This window comes from Rhopalosiphum maidis, chromosome 3 (assembly GCF_003676215.2).
Source record: "Rhopalosiphum maidis isolate BTI-1 chromosome 3, ASM367621v3, whole genome shotgun sequence".
Classification (NCBI taxonomy): domain Eukaryota; kingdom Metazoa; phylum Arthropoda; class Insecta; order Hemiptera; family Aphididae; genus Rhopalosiphum; species Rhopalosiphum maidis.
The window spans coordinates 16793850-16808829 of record NC_040879.1 but is presented as its reverse complement, the minus strand read 5'-3'; the positions used below and the strand labels follow the sequence as shown (position 1 = coordinate 16808829).

The following is a 14980-nucleotide window of genomic DNA, read 5'->3' as shown; positions in this document are numbered from 1 at the left end:
ACAGAAAATGTAATTACTTCTCCAAATGAATCAAATACTTTAGTTGTATATTTATAAAATATCAATAAATTTATATTGCACAAAAACAAAGACTGTTTAGTTTCCGTCAATAATTTTAGACCGAATGTGATTTTATGTACAGAATTCGAAAACATTAGCTGTTTTTAAAAAAGACGTCTTGCAACAGGCTTTTTAACTTTTAAAAATGGACACCATAGCATATTCACATCATGTTCCAATTTCAATTTTATGTTTTGGGATTTTATATTGCAGTAAATTAACTTGTCATTAAAATTTAAGGTAAGAATATTATCCGTGTGTTAAGCGTCGTATAAAAGTCAACTATGGAATTCAAATAATCTTCTTACTTTTAAGTTTGGCATTTGAGTATTTGACCGATCACTAAAATATTTAAGCTGGCAAGTAACAACACAAAATCGGAACTTGAAAAACGTAAATACAGGTATGACGTTATCTTAAAATTTACAATTGCGTAATGGTCACATAACTTGCTTCCTAATTAAAATACTCTAAGCAACCTACGAGTTTCCCAAGATAATGTTTTTATTTTTAAATGTTTAATAGGCCTGTTTTTTGTAGTATCGAAAATAAATAACAGAGAAAAATAGATTATAAAATTTGCTTTGTGGATTAATAAGGCACATATGGTACAACGTTGACTAAGGAAAAAACTCCTGGGCCGGTCTCTTTTGTCTATAATGTATTTTATATTTTATTTTATTGACTTTATTAAAGGTATATAATATTGACTTTGTAGAAATGACCGTGTGCCGCCGCCGCAGTCGTATCATAACCCGAGGGTGCCGCGCGTTATTCTACTGCGGTCGTCTATACGACTATACCTATGTATCGATACCCATTACGCGCGTGTACACTGTACAGGGCGATCGTCTTTTCAAATCGATTTGCGTCAATTTGCGTAAAGATTTCCGATAAATTTCATTTGGCCGACTTGTAAAACAATATTAATATTGATACACCGCCACCGTTTTTGAACTGTAACTGTATTCATTTTATTTCGCACCTTTATACGCGGAATATTCAAACAAAAAAAAAATAATAATTGTCAAGCATCAATAGTATATAGACTATAGATATATGGATAACATATTATATAACCTTTGTTGAAGGAATAAATTTCGATCAAAACTAAACTTGAATAGAAATATTTTATAATAGTAACGGTTTGAGCATACGTAAATGTATACATTTTGTTTTAAATATTCTGTATTCGATTTGCAGTTCTATACCGTAACGATTTCAAAATATACAATGAAAAAACAACGAACTAAAAAAAATATATATTTTTCGAAAATTTGATTAAAACAATTTAAACAGAGAAAGATTAAGTTTTAATTACCAATAAATGAAAAAGTAATAATCAAAATCAAATTTAACAAAAATGACAACAAATTTTTGTATAATATGTGCCGGGGCTAAAGACAAACAAACGCTCTGTATGTTATTCTGTACAGGTATGTAGGCACACTTCCGGAAACGAAGCGGCGCGTGCGGTAGTCGGTGCCCAGATCGTGTTCCGCGGGTTTATTATTATTTACTATATAGACAACCACGACTGTACCTATAATAGCTGGTGTAATAATATTATGTATATAGGCACGCGAATTCTTTGTGTTGCAGCCGTAGTACGAGCCTTACGAATTCCATCACGTTTTCTATCGATGTATAGTTTTAAGTAAACCAACTCAAAGTTCGCGGGTGAGTGCGGACAGTATGCCGCGGATAAATCCGCGAAGATCCGCAAAATTACATACCTTGATATATTTATTAAAATAGTTAAAAAAATTTACACCATGAGAAATTAAAAATTTTTTAACATACTTAGGAAAATTTAAAAAAAATAAAAGTTTCATGTATAAATTTTTATTTTTAGTTTTACTATTAGGTTGAATTAATTTTTACCGAAAACTTCGTATTTATTATATTATTAAATATTAATTTTTATATAATATTACAGGTATGTTATTATTTATTTTATATTATTATGTATAATTGTTAATAACTTTTGAGTCAATACAAAGCAGTGACAATCTTTGTTGTACGTATTTGATATTATAAGTATTGAAATTTGGACATTTTCGTGAATTTAAGAAACTTTATCAACATTTGAACATTTAATGGATAAAAAAAGCCTGCTCATTGGTAATATTTTTAAATTCCTATTAGAACAACTTATGTGAAATCTTGTAATAATCTTAGGTATGTATGAATTTAGAAGTACAAAATTCTAACTTTAAACTTTAAACAATTAGATTTATGCATTATGCTCAACTTATTTTCAGTACTAACCACTTAAGTGTGAGAAACCTTGTTTTATATTTTTAAGTTTGTTAATCGGGCATGTATTTTTTTATAATTAATGTATGATTAATTTATCACTTCGTAAGAATATTTATAATGTTATAAGTACTTAAAATTCTTGTACAAGAATTTAATTATGCACACCATTTCTTTTCAATTACCTACACACTCGTTTCATTGCAATCAAAACCATTTACGAAATACGGATATTTCTTATTGTCAAATGGACTACATTATAATAATTAATACCGATTAGATGTGTTGTCGATGGTCATTTATTGCCCACGGCACACCGCAAATGTTATCGTTCTAAACTCGTTTGTTTGTCATTTTATAATTCCTCGAACAGTTTTTATTTATTTTTTTTTACAACAGACAAATTAAAATGCCATCAGACAGACCTTCTGCGAGTCTTTCGATAAAATGTCGCGTCTGTGGTATTTAACGCTTTACCAGACACGATGATATTATTCTTAAAAGCGATGTAGCCGCACAGACGGCGGTCGTTATGAACGATGGGTAGGTACAACTGAGACGAGATATGAACGATAATAATAAATATATTATATAGGTACGATTATGTCTCAGATCCATCGCTCGGGTGTTCATTTTCAAGCTTGGACATACATTTTCGGGAACAACAATTTTTTTTTGACAGTGCTCTTACGAACTTTATTAGTACAAAATGATTATGTTTCCACTCATTTGTCTTCATTACTCATTTGCCATTAGTACCTATGTCTCCATATATTATACTCGTATACCTACACATTATACATAGACAAACAAACGGTTAATCGAGGATAAATTTAAATTGGGTCATACCACCTGTGTAAGAAATAATAAATAAATAATAACTAGAATTGAACGACGATAATAATATTGTATGAGCGTTATTATTGCAGCAATATGAATAAAAATTTTAATTAATTTTAATTCTTACTCATATTGTTCTAAATTGTATACTCATAAATAATTACAACTCTTTCAATTATATCATTTATATCCAACGACATTAATTTAAACAATTATTTTAAAATTATTTAAGTAAGATTTACAATTATGTAGTAATATCCTTTCTCTAATACGTGAACAATTGGTTTCAATGAATAATAATGAGAGTTTATATATTATAGCTTTATAAAAATATATTTTAAAATAAAGCAAAAAATGTTATAAAACTATTTGATTTGTTTCCGTACTTGATCAAATTTAACAAAATATTTAAGTTAAAAATTAAACATAATTTTTTTTATCAAATATCAATAGATATATTCTATTTAGTATTTTCAAGTATAGGTATTTAAAAAAAAAATAGGTGTTGAACGACTTGAACGACTGAGCGTTGGTTCGTAGAATATTACAGTGTAAAATAAATTATTTAAAAAATAAACTTGTATAATATATTATAGCATATATATCTACGTAAAATCTACGTTGTTGAAATATTCCTTTTCACGTTAGTTCTTACAATACTATTGTTTTAATGACTTTCAAAAAACCAATTCTCGAAGAATGCCGATTGTACCGAGTAAAATTCTCATTAACTCTAAAAAACAATTCTACCCGATTTGTCTAAAAATGGTCAAGTCCACAGTAATTTTCATAAGTTTCTGGGAAATCAGAACACATCGGTACAACGATATTCGTTATCACACCTATACATCTTACATATTATTGTTATTGTATGTATGGGCATTCCTGTACGCGGGACTCACACGTACTGGTTGCGTGGAAAAGACACGCGACATAATAATAACGCTCGTGGCATAGTTTCGTCTCGAAATCGATGCAACTTAACGAATGCGTTTCATTTTCTATTTTTCATCGCCGTTAAGCATCGGCGGTCACCGTTCAATCCGTATACTGCATAGCGTACTAGTTACTGCAAGGGCGCAACTATAAGGTCAAAATTCTGAAGGGGTGGCTAAGGTATATAACCTAATCTTAGGTTATGGTTTGTTTGAAACGTTTGGCAACTAACATTTTTTAATCATTTTTCAAACATTTCATTTTGCCAAACGCCTAAACTGTTTCGTAACGTCTAATCGAATTGAAAATCCTTTGTACTACATGATGGTAGTGATTAGTGATACCTATTATCTAATAATGATTTCAACGACTTCAAACTGTTTTATTATTTTGAACCGGTTTAAAAACAAACTAGAAACATGAATTAAAAACCGGGAACTGACATTAAATATTATTATCAAATTATTATCGGAAAATGTTGTACGGCACTCACTGACAAATTATAATAGTTATTTATTTTTTACTTTTTTAAGTATGTGTCATCCGTTATCAAAAATGGCTTATTGAAATTCACAGTGCAGAATGCAAGTAATGTAAACTCCGTAATTTTTGTTATAAATTACGAATATCGGTAAATCTATAATATTGTTTATTTATGCAATATGTATAATCAATTGAAATTGTGTAAACAAATGGAAAATAATGGAAATTAGTCATAAGGAATCAAAAGTGTATTAGATATTTAGGTTAGGCCTCCTAAACCAATTTAAACCGTTTTGCGTGTAAACACGATTTCTTACAAAACTCTTAAGTTTTGAATCGTTTTATCGGCTTCGTGATATATATATCGGTAAATAAATAAACGCGTAATTTACAAGATGAATGTATCTGGATTATATTACGTTATTATGTTTTATGAAGCCATCGCGGTTCAAACGTAATTCAATTATAACTTGTTATTACCAAGAATTACCCACAACAAAATCGATCGGTATTTGTCACGACCACTGTAACAAATAACAATATAATGTTATTACTCGTTAACGCTGGTGATCGGGTTTAACTTTTCAGCTTTGTACGCGTCTACGTAAATCGCTTCGCGCCAACAAAACACGTGTACCTAATAATGATGATAATAACAAGAAGAATAAGAATATAAGGCCAGTAAGTGCGAAATAAATGAAACGTCGATTGCCATACTTAACTGGTCCAATTATAGGTCGACAGCCGTGTCGCTGCTTCGCGCGGTTGTTATGTCATGATCCGTAATTTTCACCGACTGTTTAATAACGAATCACGGTGTTAATAATAATAACATCAACAATAATTGTAATTACAGTTGTGTGAGCTTTCTTTTATTATCCGACACACCGTTTGCGTGTTATACGCATTGGTAATAATTTATAGACATCATAATCACAATATTACCTTTATTGGTATTATTATCATTTATCAATAATGAAAAAAAAACAGCAAGTTCTTGAAGTTGATTTAATTTCTTATACAAAACTATGGTCTCAGTCGGTTGATTGTGTTCAAATCACAACACCAGCACAAGTCTCAAGTTCCAGAGGCCTATTAAAAATAATAAATGTGGGGAGGTGCACAATTCTAAATACTATGTATACCCAATCATATTCATTGTTTTAAAAATGTTAAGTTTATTTGACAACATGTATGTTTTTGATAGTATAATATACTACTAATACTATAACATAATAGGAACCCTTTATTTATAAACATTTTTTTTTTCATTGTAATGCACTTAAATATTAGGAAAATATTCTTTTATATCTAATAATATTGCGTTATTATTATCAACAACAGTGACATCAGGACGTTAAATTTTACCCTACAAGACATTTGTACTAACCAACTACTTTTGTTATAAAAAAATAAGCCATCATGACCGTTTGTCTTATACAGTAATACGTATAATAGTAACCTATCATAAATCATTACTTTATAAGTTATATTTTAAAATATAGACTAAAGAGACTATGAAGTATATAGAGTAAATAATTATAGTATTTGATAAAATACATGCATAGGAACACCCAATGGGGAGTGGCGTGGCTCATTTGTATCTTTACACCCCCTTATAAATACGTTACAGCACGTCCTTTATTATTTAAATTAAACCAATTTAATTCACATATTACCCAACAATAACATTGGTTTTATTTTTTTTAAATTACATCTATCAGCCTTGTATTGTATAGCCACTGTATTTTTTATAAGATTATAGGCAAAATAAAAGGATTTAGGAAAAAAAATGTCTATCATTCTATCGAGTATGTAACTCAAAACAATGTCTTGTACAGAGTAAATAATTACAAATATTGCAACACGTAGACACGTAGTATACATCGGAAACACATATTTTATATATGCGTCGATATTTTCTTTGAATTTATAAACTGTTATAATTTATATTCACAGTTCAATAAAACTATTACACATTGTATTGTAATTATTGTTGTGACTCAATGATGCATATTTTACATGACCTAATATTTTAGTGAATGGCTGTAATCTTACAAAAAAATATATTATAAATGATTAATATTAAACATCAAAATAAAAATCAAAGTCGTATTATTAAAAACTATAAAATTTGTAAAAAAATAATATATATATATTTATATATGTGTGTACAATAGCTTAAATAACCTGATAAAAATACTATAAAATCGGGAAAAACATTTTGAAAGTCATCCAATGCAGGTACCTAGTAAATCTAAATATTTTTTTTTTTTGGTTACCTACTAAGTAATCAAGTTAGTTAATAAGTCTATAAGATTATATATGGACATCGATTCAGAAAATAAAATGGAGATAAAAATTACCAAACTTTATTTTTATAATACCTATAACAATTATGGCCAAATATAATAGAATACCTACTTATTATGGTATTAGGGAAAATATCCAAGGACAAAATATCCTATACTTAAATATTCAAATCAATACAATCAAGGTTGAAAATAGGATAAGAAACTAGGATTAAAAAAACCTAACAGATGAAACAAAATATCGAGATTAAAAAAAAAAAAGAAGAAAATACCTAGCCTGTTTAAAAAAAGTATAATAATAATATGTTATTATTATAACATTACTTTTATAAATTATAAATAAACCCATTCAATCTTAAATAAATTACGTTATTCAAGTTAATAGGTAAATCTTAATGTACATAAAAAATAAAAAATTTTAAAAACCAATTTATTAATAATTCTTACTGATTTCTAGTGTCAATAATAAGTATATTAAATATATTTTAAATTATGATATGTTTTCTATCATTTTTAATAAAATAAAACAAATATAATAGTATTTTAAGTAGGTATTTAAAATAAACATGGATCAAACAATGTTTGATCATTAGTGTTATGTTTACGGGGTTCATTTTGAAAATATATCTCGTACTAACTAGATAAAATAAGTCAGTTCAAGCCAACATTTGTATCATTCTTTGTTATTACTATTTTATAATTGACGTAGAATTGTAGTAGTAACTAATGACTATTAAACTACTAATATTGATTGTTACAATAAGTTTATCGATGACTTACAGTACAGCGTTTTAAAAGTGTAAATATATTTAATTTTGGTTCATCTTACTTGTTTAGTTATTATGGAATTGTTTAAAATTATTATACATAAATTAATATTATAATTAAATATACAGTCTAATCGCATTAACTGAAAGTTGAAGGGAGATAAAAATTTGATTCGATATATGTATTATTCGAAATAACTAACTCGAATTTATATTAATTTTGATTTCGGTTAGGTTAGTATATTTTTTGACTTGGATAATGTATTATTACCTAACCATGCATTTTACTACAATTTCTATTTGATTACAGCATTTAACAGGATGTCTGGTTAAATTATTTATTTATTTATTTTTTTTAATTATTTATTTATCTTTCGTTCAATATAAAATCATGATTTTTATTCTAATTTGTAATTATTTTATTTGGTAGATGAGAATTTGTTCTTGTGTATTTACAATATAATTCCTTAAGTGTAATTTGCTAGCTCCTCAAATACAAAAATCGATATTGTGCCTATGAATAGAAATATAATTTAACAGTTATGAGATTTATTAAAATCTTAAAAATCATAGAAAAACATGTATGCAGAGCAATTGCAAAACTATACAATTATTTACTAGTTAAAAGACGCGTGTATATAGAGGTCCAAACAGATATCAATTAAAATGTTCACTGTACACGTAGTAATTTGCGTTTATGCTTTTACTGACTAGTCTAGCTAGTATAGTTTTTCTGTACCAATATCGTCAGGTATCTCGGACCCATTTAGAAAGTCGGCAACATCTTGTGTCCTCGGTTTTCTTCCTTCTAAAAATCTCATCCCGAGTCTCATCTTAGCTTTCATATTCAAAGACAATATGCTTAACTGAATCACACTAGATGGACAGTATACTCATCGTGCAGGGCTCCAGGCCCTATTCGTCTTATTCAGACAACTCTGGAAGCAACTTATCCAGTTAGCACCTGTATAGTGTGACTTAGAATAGAGAGAACCGTAATTGCTTCCAGTCCATATCTTTAGGTCTGAAATTAATCGTCTAATTCGGTATATAGGTCCTAATTGATTATATATGTATCTAATTATTATCGTTTTAGATGGTCACACTGTGGTGGAAGAAAATTATTTTTGTTTTGTTCGTGTCTTTATTAGTTTGGAATTTGTTGGTTAGCAATGCGAATTGGAAAATTATTAATTCACCATTTAAATTATATATTAGTAACGATATATAATTATGATTATTAATTATACATAAACGTTTTTTACTCGGTGTATGGCTATAGACGAGCGTATCGTATTTGAGCTATAGGTTTACCTATAATTTACAGGAAATAATATTCAACCGTTTGAATTTAAACATGATAACTTTTGTTACAGGTAGATAACAAAATTATAATTTTAAATATCAGCGGACGTGATCTTTTCCTTTTTAAACGTGTTAATTGACTATGTATACTAATCTCATAAATTTCATGAATCAAACAGGAATCAAACGAACTCGCACGGTGAATCGAATTCGAAAAAAATAATAATGATAAAGCGATATTCGGATGTTAGTTAACGGTAGAAAAAAAACATTGTTATCGTATGCTTACATCGAATTTTAATCTCGATTCGCTGTCGGCGGAATTAGACGTTAAGACCGATCACGTTTGCTGTACACACACACATATACATAAATATCTGTACGCTATATTTTATATAAACATTATAAACAGAGAGGAAAAACATCCGTAACACGTAAGACCCAATATTTTATTTAAAATATATAAGGACTAATAAGCGTACATCATTCAAGTGGTTCTCAATCAATATTAAGCCATTGATGTCACCGATATCTAATTGAAGTTTAAATTTTACCGAATATCCTTGTTTTTGTATATTATGATGTTTATAAAGTTCCCCGTTTTTTGTGCATGTGCGTATGTATAGTGCATGTAGTTGTAGTATAAATACATAATATGATATATTGACAGTAATAATTTTTTTTTGTACTTTAAACGTTTATAGCAATATAATATGGTTATTCGTCATTAGTTAACTTAATTGTATTTATTAGGAATATTTTTTTTCAAATACAATCTCTTAGTTATTTAGTTTCTATATCACGGAAAAAAATAACAGTTGCGGTAACCATTTAAACAGTTCATATAACCCTAAATTTCAAGTTAACATAGCGACAGCTATTCATTTAGTTGTTATTACCATTCAGGTTTAGTGGCATTTATTTAGTTGAACTAATCTATAAACTGCGGTTATTGCAACTAAAAATAGACAGTTGTCAGACCTATACAAAATAGTTGTTCTAAATTTTCGATTAGTTATTGTAACTAAATACAATGCTTAATATAACTATAAAATATTGTTGTCAAACCTATATAATTAGCTATCCTACGTTTTTGCTTAGTTGTTGTAACTAAATACAATTTAATAAACAAAAATTTTAATATTTTCTTCGCACGCACTAGCATTTCCAATGCGTATTTTGTGTTTTGTTAGAATATACCTAATATATGTTTCAAGGTATTTGAATGCATGATATCCCTACCTCTAACCCTGTTATCTACTATCGAAATGTTAACTAGCAATCATTATCTATTCGTATAATAATTAGCGTAAACATTACTGCAAGAATATTTTTAGAAAAATAAAAATTAACTATTTATTTCTTATAATTTAATTAGAAATATATCCCAAAGAGTTTAATATATACCATTCAAGTGACTTACAAATAATATTACATTTATATTTTATACTTACTACACAACAAAGTGCCATCCCAAATCGATTGTAACCAATAGCCATGTATAATGAATGTCTTAGTATTAACCGTGCATATAAAAAAATCGAATGAAATATGAATAAAATGAGTAATTAAATTTATCAGAAAAATAAAATATGACAAAACATTATAATTTGTCTTTAGTAAATAAAAATATGTAGATTATTTAATATCGTCCTGCTAACTATTTAAAATCAGACCAATTTCCGATTTCCGTGTTGGTATGTGTACATCGAATATTTCTCGACACTAAATAATTTGTATTTTATAATTTATTCCATATTTATTAAAAACTTAGTGTCTTAGTTATGCAATAGTGCAACAGTGCAGTGTATGTAATGATAATTGACACGAATATCCTGGATACGTTTGAAAACTAAAATAATAAACAGGTACCTACAGAATTACAGCAAGTACCTATAGTATTTGCAGTATAAAATTATATAGATTTAAATCGAGGTTTCTCGTCGCGTTTTTAAAATTGTACATATTACATAAACGCAATTTACTATATTATTTACCTACATTGTTCGCCAATTATGCTAATAATTTCGGTTAGTATTACTAAATTGAATATCTGTAATAACTAGTTTCGACTCTGTAAGTTTTAATCAACAATAATTTCTTTAAAATATTTAAAACACGTACAATTTATATTCAGGGCCGGCGTTCGCGAGTGGCAAGATATACTATCTAACATAATACATATTATTAAAATAAGTTATCACACACAGATTCAAACATGATGTATAAATGAACCACATAATATATTATTTCGAAAGAAAAAACAAACTTTCACACCACCAGTATGCCAAAATCTTAATCGTTTATGCATAATTTTAGACACCTATCTATTTATTTTTATGCTTGGTATGACTGTATAGATACTCCTACACACAATGAGACAATATAATATATTCAAATCGTGTGTGGTGTGTAGTGTTATTATCGGGTTTGATTCATAATAGAATTTAAATTTATAAGCAAATACGCGTCAGAAAATAGTTCAATCCATACGTCCTTCTTTAAAAAAAATCTATTTCAAATGCTGAAAAAAACATTTTGTGTAAATAATGTATATGTATATTGTACTATTAAAAAAAGCATTTTGTTGATCTATTTTATTACTTGTTTAGCTTTTAATCACTTGTATCGGGTATAGATACGTGGTTATGATTAGATAAAGTCTTAATTAATAACTTAATATCTTAGAAATCATAAATGGTATTACACAGGTACCAGTTTATTCATTACTACAATATAATGAGAGAAATAAGTTATAAATAGACCATAAAGTATTAAAACCGTTAAGTACAATTCAAGCAATTACGGAATCTTTAGGTCAAATTTGTAGAGTATTTCATTTATATGACTTATATAAGTGCATATTTTGTGTTGATTCTTCTTCTCCATTTTTTGATTCCTATGTTATACTTATCCGTATTATTTATTATTGTATGAAATGAACAACATTAAAATTTGTAGCTGAACTGATTTCCGTCCGATTTTTGTTGCAGGATGACTGGCAAGTGTGGCAGGATACAATCTCCTGGCTGGGCAACCCAACAGGTCCGCAGGCCTCACCGGTATACATGTGCGGATCGGGAACTGTCCCCGGGTTGGTCCCGTCAACAGACGGCCACCGGCGAAGTTACTCGATGGCACCCGACGTCGACAACCATTCACTTGACGACGCCCAGCACCATCAACACCAGCCTCCACCCCAGGACCCTGTAGGCTACGGGACCGAGGAATTTATAGACCTAGATATGTTGATCAACTACGTAGCTGACCAGCACAGTGGCTCCAACGACCCCGTACCACCGGACGTCATGATGACAACTTACGCCACGGACAAGTCATACTACAACAGGTACTTAAATAATTATAAATTATAATATTAACACCGTTAATAAATGTTCAGTAAAAACTGTAGGTAAAAAGTCGTGTACAGCTTAAACTTATATGAATAGAAATTATAAATAATTAACATTTACACGATCGATATAAATAACAGAGACTTAGACTTAAACTAGATCACCTACTTAAATTTAATAAATTATTTTGCACATTTGACAATTAGTACCCAATTGGTGATCGATAAAGACCAAATCATTTTTGAAAAAATGAAATACAAGTTAGAAAATTAAAATGTGGTATAGGCACGTGGTAATGAAACCAAGAAAAAGTATAAAACGATTAAGTACTCCGCGAATATGATTTTAGACCTTTATTAGATATGCCGTAGAAAGTACCTTTAGTATCTATTAAAACGATATTATTATAAAATCGCTAGATTCTCGTTCGAAGAAAACAACGCAGTCACGCTACCTGTAACACATAGAGTTGATAAATCCAAATGAAAAAAATACATAATATTATGTATCTAGATTATATTTTTATCGTTACATTGTAAGATCTTGCAGGTTTTGTCAACATGTTATTTCTAATCGAGCCGCCACCACTATACTCCAGTGTGATATTGCTTTCACTATGTATCTACTTCTCCCTCAGTTAACATACTTAACGACGTACATAATATTGTACTCTTTCCAACATAGTTGACAATTTATTATATTTTGATCAACAGAATGCATATCATATAATATATTTTTTGTATAAGTTCCTATAAAGTATAAGTACACTAAACTCGAACACAAGCATTACTAAACACAAGTCCTGAAGTCCATAACTATGTATTATTATAAAGGCACTGACGATATTATTTAACTACAAATGTTTTTAATTATAATTACACGGTATTAGTTATCAAGTGGCATTTAGGGTATACTATCTGGAATGTATTATGACGTAATTTAAATGAAATTTTGGTGTACAATTTTCATGTTTTTCAGATAATTAGCTCAATACAAACGGAAAACGCCTATAATAACAATGATAGACATTTATTGTATTATTTTGTTCATCGTATTTTATTTTTTGTGACCGTCTTTGAAATCTTTCTTTGTTTATATCGGTTTACGTCAATAGAAAATATAATGAAATGCTTGCTCATTGCGCTACTGTCTCTGTGCCATATAAAATATTATAATACCGTTGAGTTTTTGCCATAAGACATATTATTATGATTTTTGAGATTTGACAACAGATCATATAATATAATTGTTTTAATTAGAATATGTTTTTTCGTGGTTCGTGTATACATTAATTACATTATATTGCTTATTTAAATAACTATAAAATCATTCAAAGTCTAAAAGTATACTGTGTAGGTAGTTACGTGAAGTTAATATAATTTTGATATATTTCCTATGCGTGAATACCACTTTCCCTCTCTCCCGCTCGTGCACTCGTACTAGAACGCAAATTCTATATATTCGTAGAACATTGTCCTCGTCAAACACACTCGTTGGAAATTAAAAAAAATAAATAAGCGATCTGCGTGTTGCGCGCGATTACAATATTTTTCACTCCGAAGAGAGATTTACGGTGGCGGCGACGATGTGGAAATCCGAAAACGGTCACATATTGTAACTACATTACGAATAGTAATGATAATATTTGATAGCTCTCTTTTTCTAAGCGCTATAATATGTTTTTCGAGGCGTGTCGGGCGGGCAAGGTGCAGTGGCGGACGTCGCTAACAAACTGCCACAGCCGGTGGACAACGGTCGGGGTCCCACGCGCGTGTGTACGATGAGGTTTTTATATTATATGCATATATAGGTGCGTGGGCGAACGGTCGCACTAGGACTAATGGAATATTATTCGCGATTGTATAATATGATAATTTATCTCCGAACCTGACGACGGTTCCGATGTTAATAAGACGATTACTATTCGTGTTATGATTAATTATTATTCTATTTTATATTGTAATAATTGATTACAACGACCTTTTCAATATTTAATTACCCATGCAAAACGATTATTATATCAAAATTATTTCCTAAACCAGTATTTTGACCAACGGGTTATGTGTTGCAAGTGAGTGAAGTATTTTCAGTGAAAACTTGGGTGATATGACAAAATACGAAATATATGATTTTCAAATATCTCGATTGTTCGAAAACAGTTAAATTGTTGCATGGGCATTTTTGTCTTCCTGAGTTCTAAGCGATGACAGCCGGAACTGTACTAAGCGTTTGTACAAAAATTGTCGTATATGTATTTAAGTTACACACTGACGGTAAAACAGACATAAATGCGCTCGGGCGAAACAACGTATAGGTTAGTCGATAAAAATTTGATTATTTCCTAATTTAATATTTTATACTTTATAACGATACCTATATGACATAAACATTAATTTCATACAATGTACATTATTAATATTAGGTGTATTATTATTATTATTATTATTATTATTACCTTAAATCTTAATTTCTTAATGTTTTAAAAAGATAAATTAAAATTTTCAAGACTTTTCATTTTTGGTGAGCTTTTAAAAATGTCTTTGCCTATGCCAACTGGTCATAACATAAAATAACGAAATTGTTTTGATTTCATAGGTAACTTTTTAATTACCTGCGTGATTTTTTTTTTTTTTTTTGTAATACCTATAACCAATAACTTTCAAAA

General features: G+C 28.9%; 1 protein-coding gene across 1 annotated transcript in view; it reads left to right on the top strand.

The window, feature by feature from the left end:
* LOC113557303 (Krueppel-like factor luna) overlaps positions 1-14980 on the top strand; it is an 80998-nt gene that overhangs the window by 46961 nt on the left and 19057 nt on the right. Inside the window, exon 2 of the mRNA XM_026962755.1 lies at positions 11956-12311. Coding sequence (XP_026818556.1) covers positions 11956-12311 — 356 coding nt within the window. The remainder of the gene's footprint in view (positions 1-11955; positions 12312-14980) is intronic.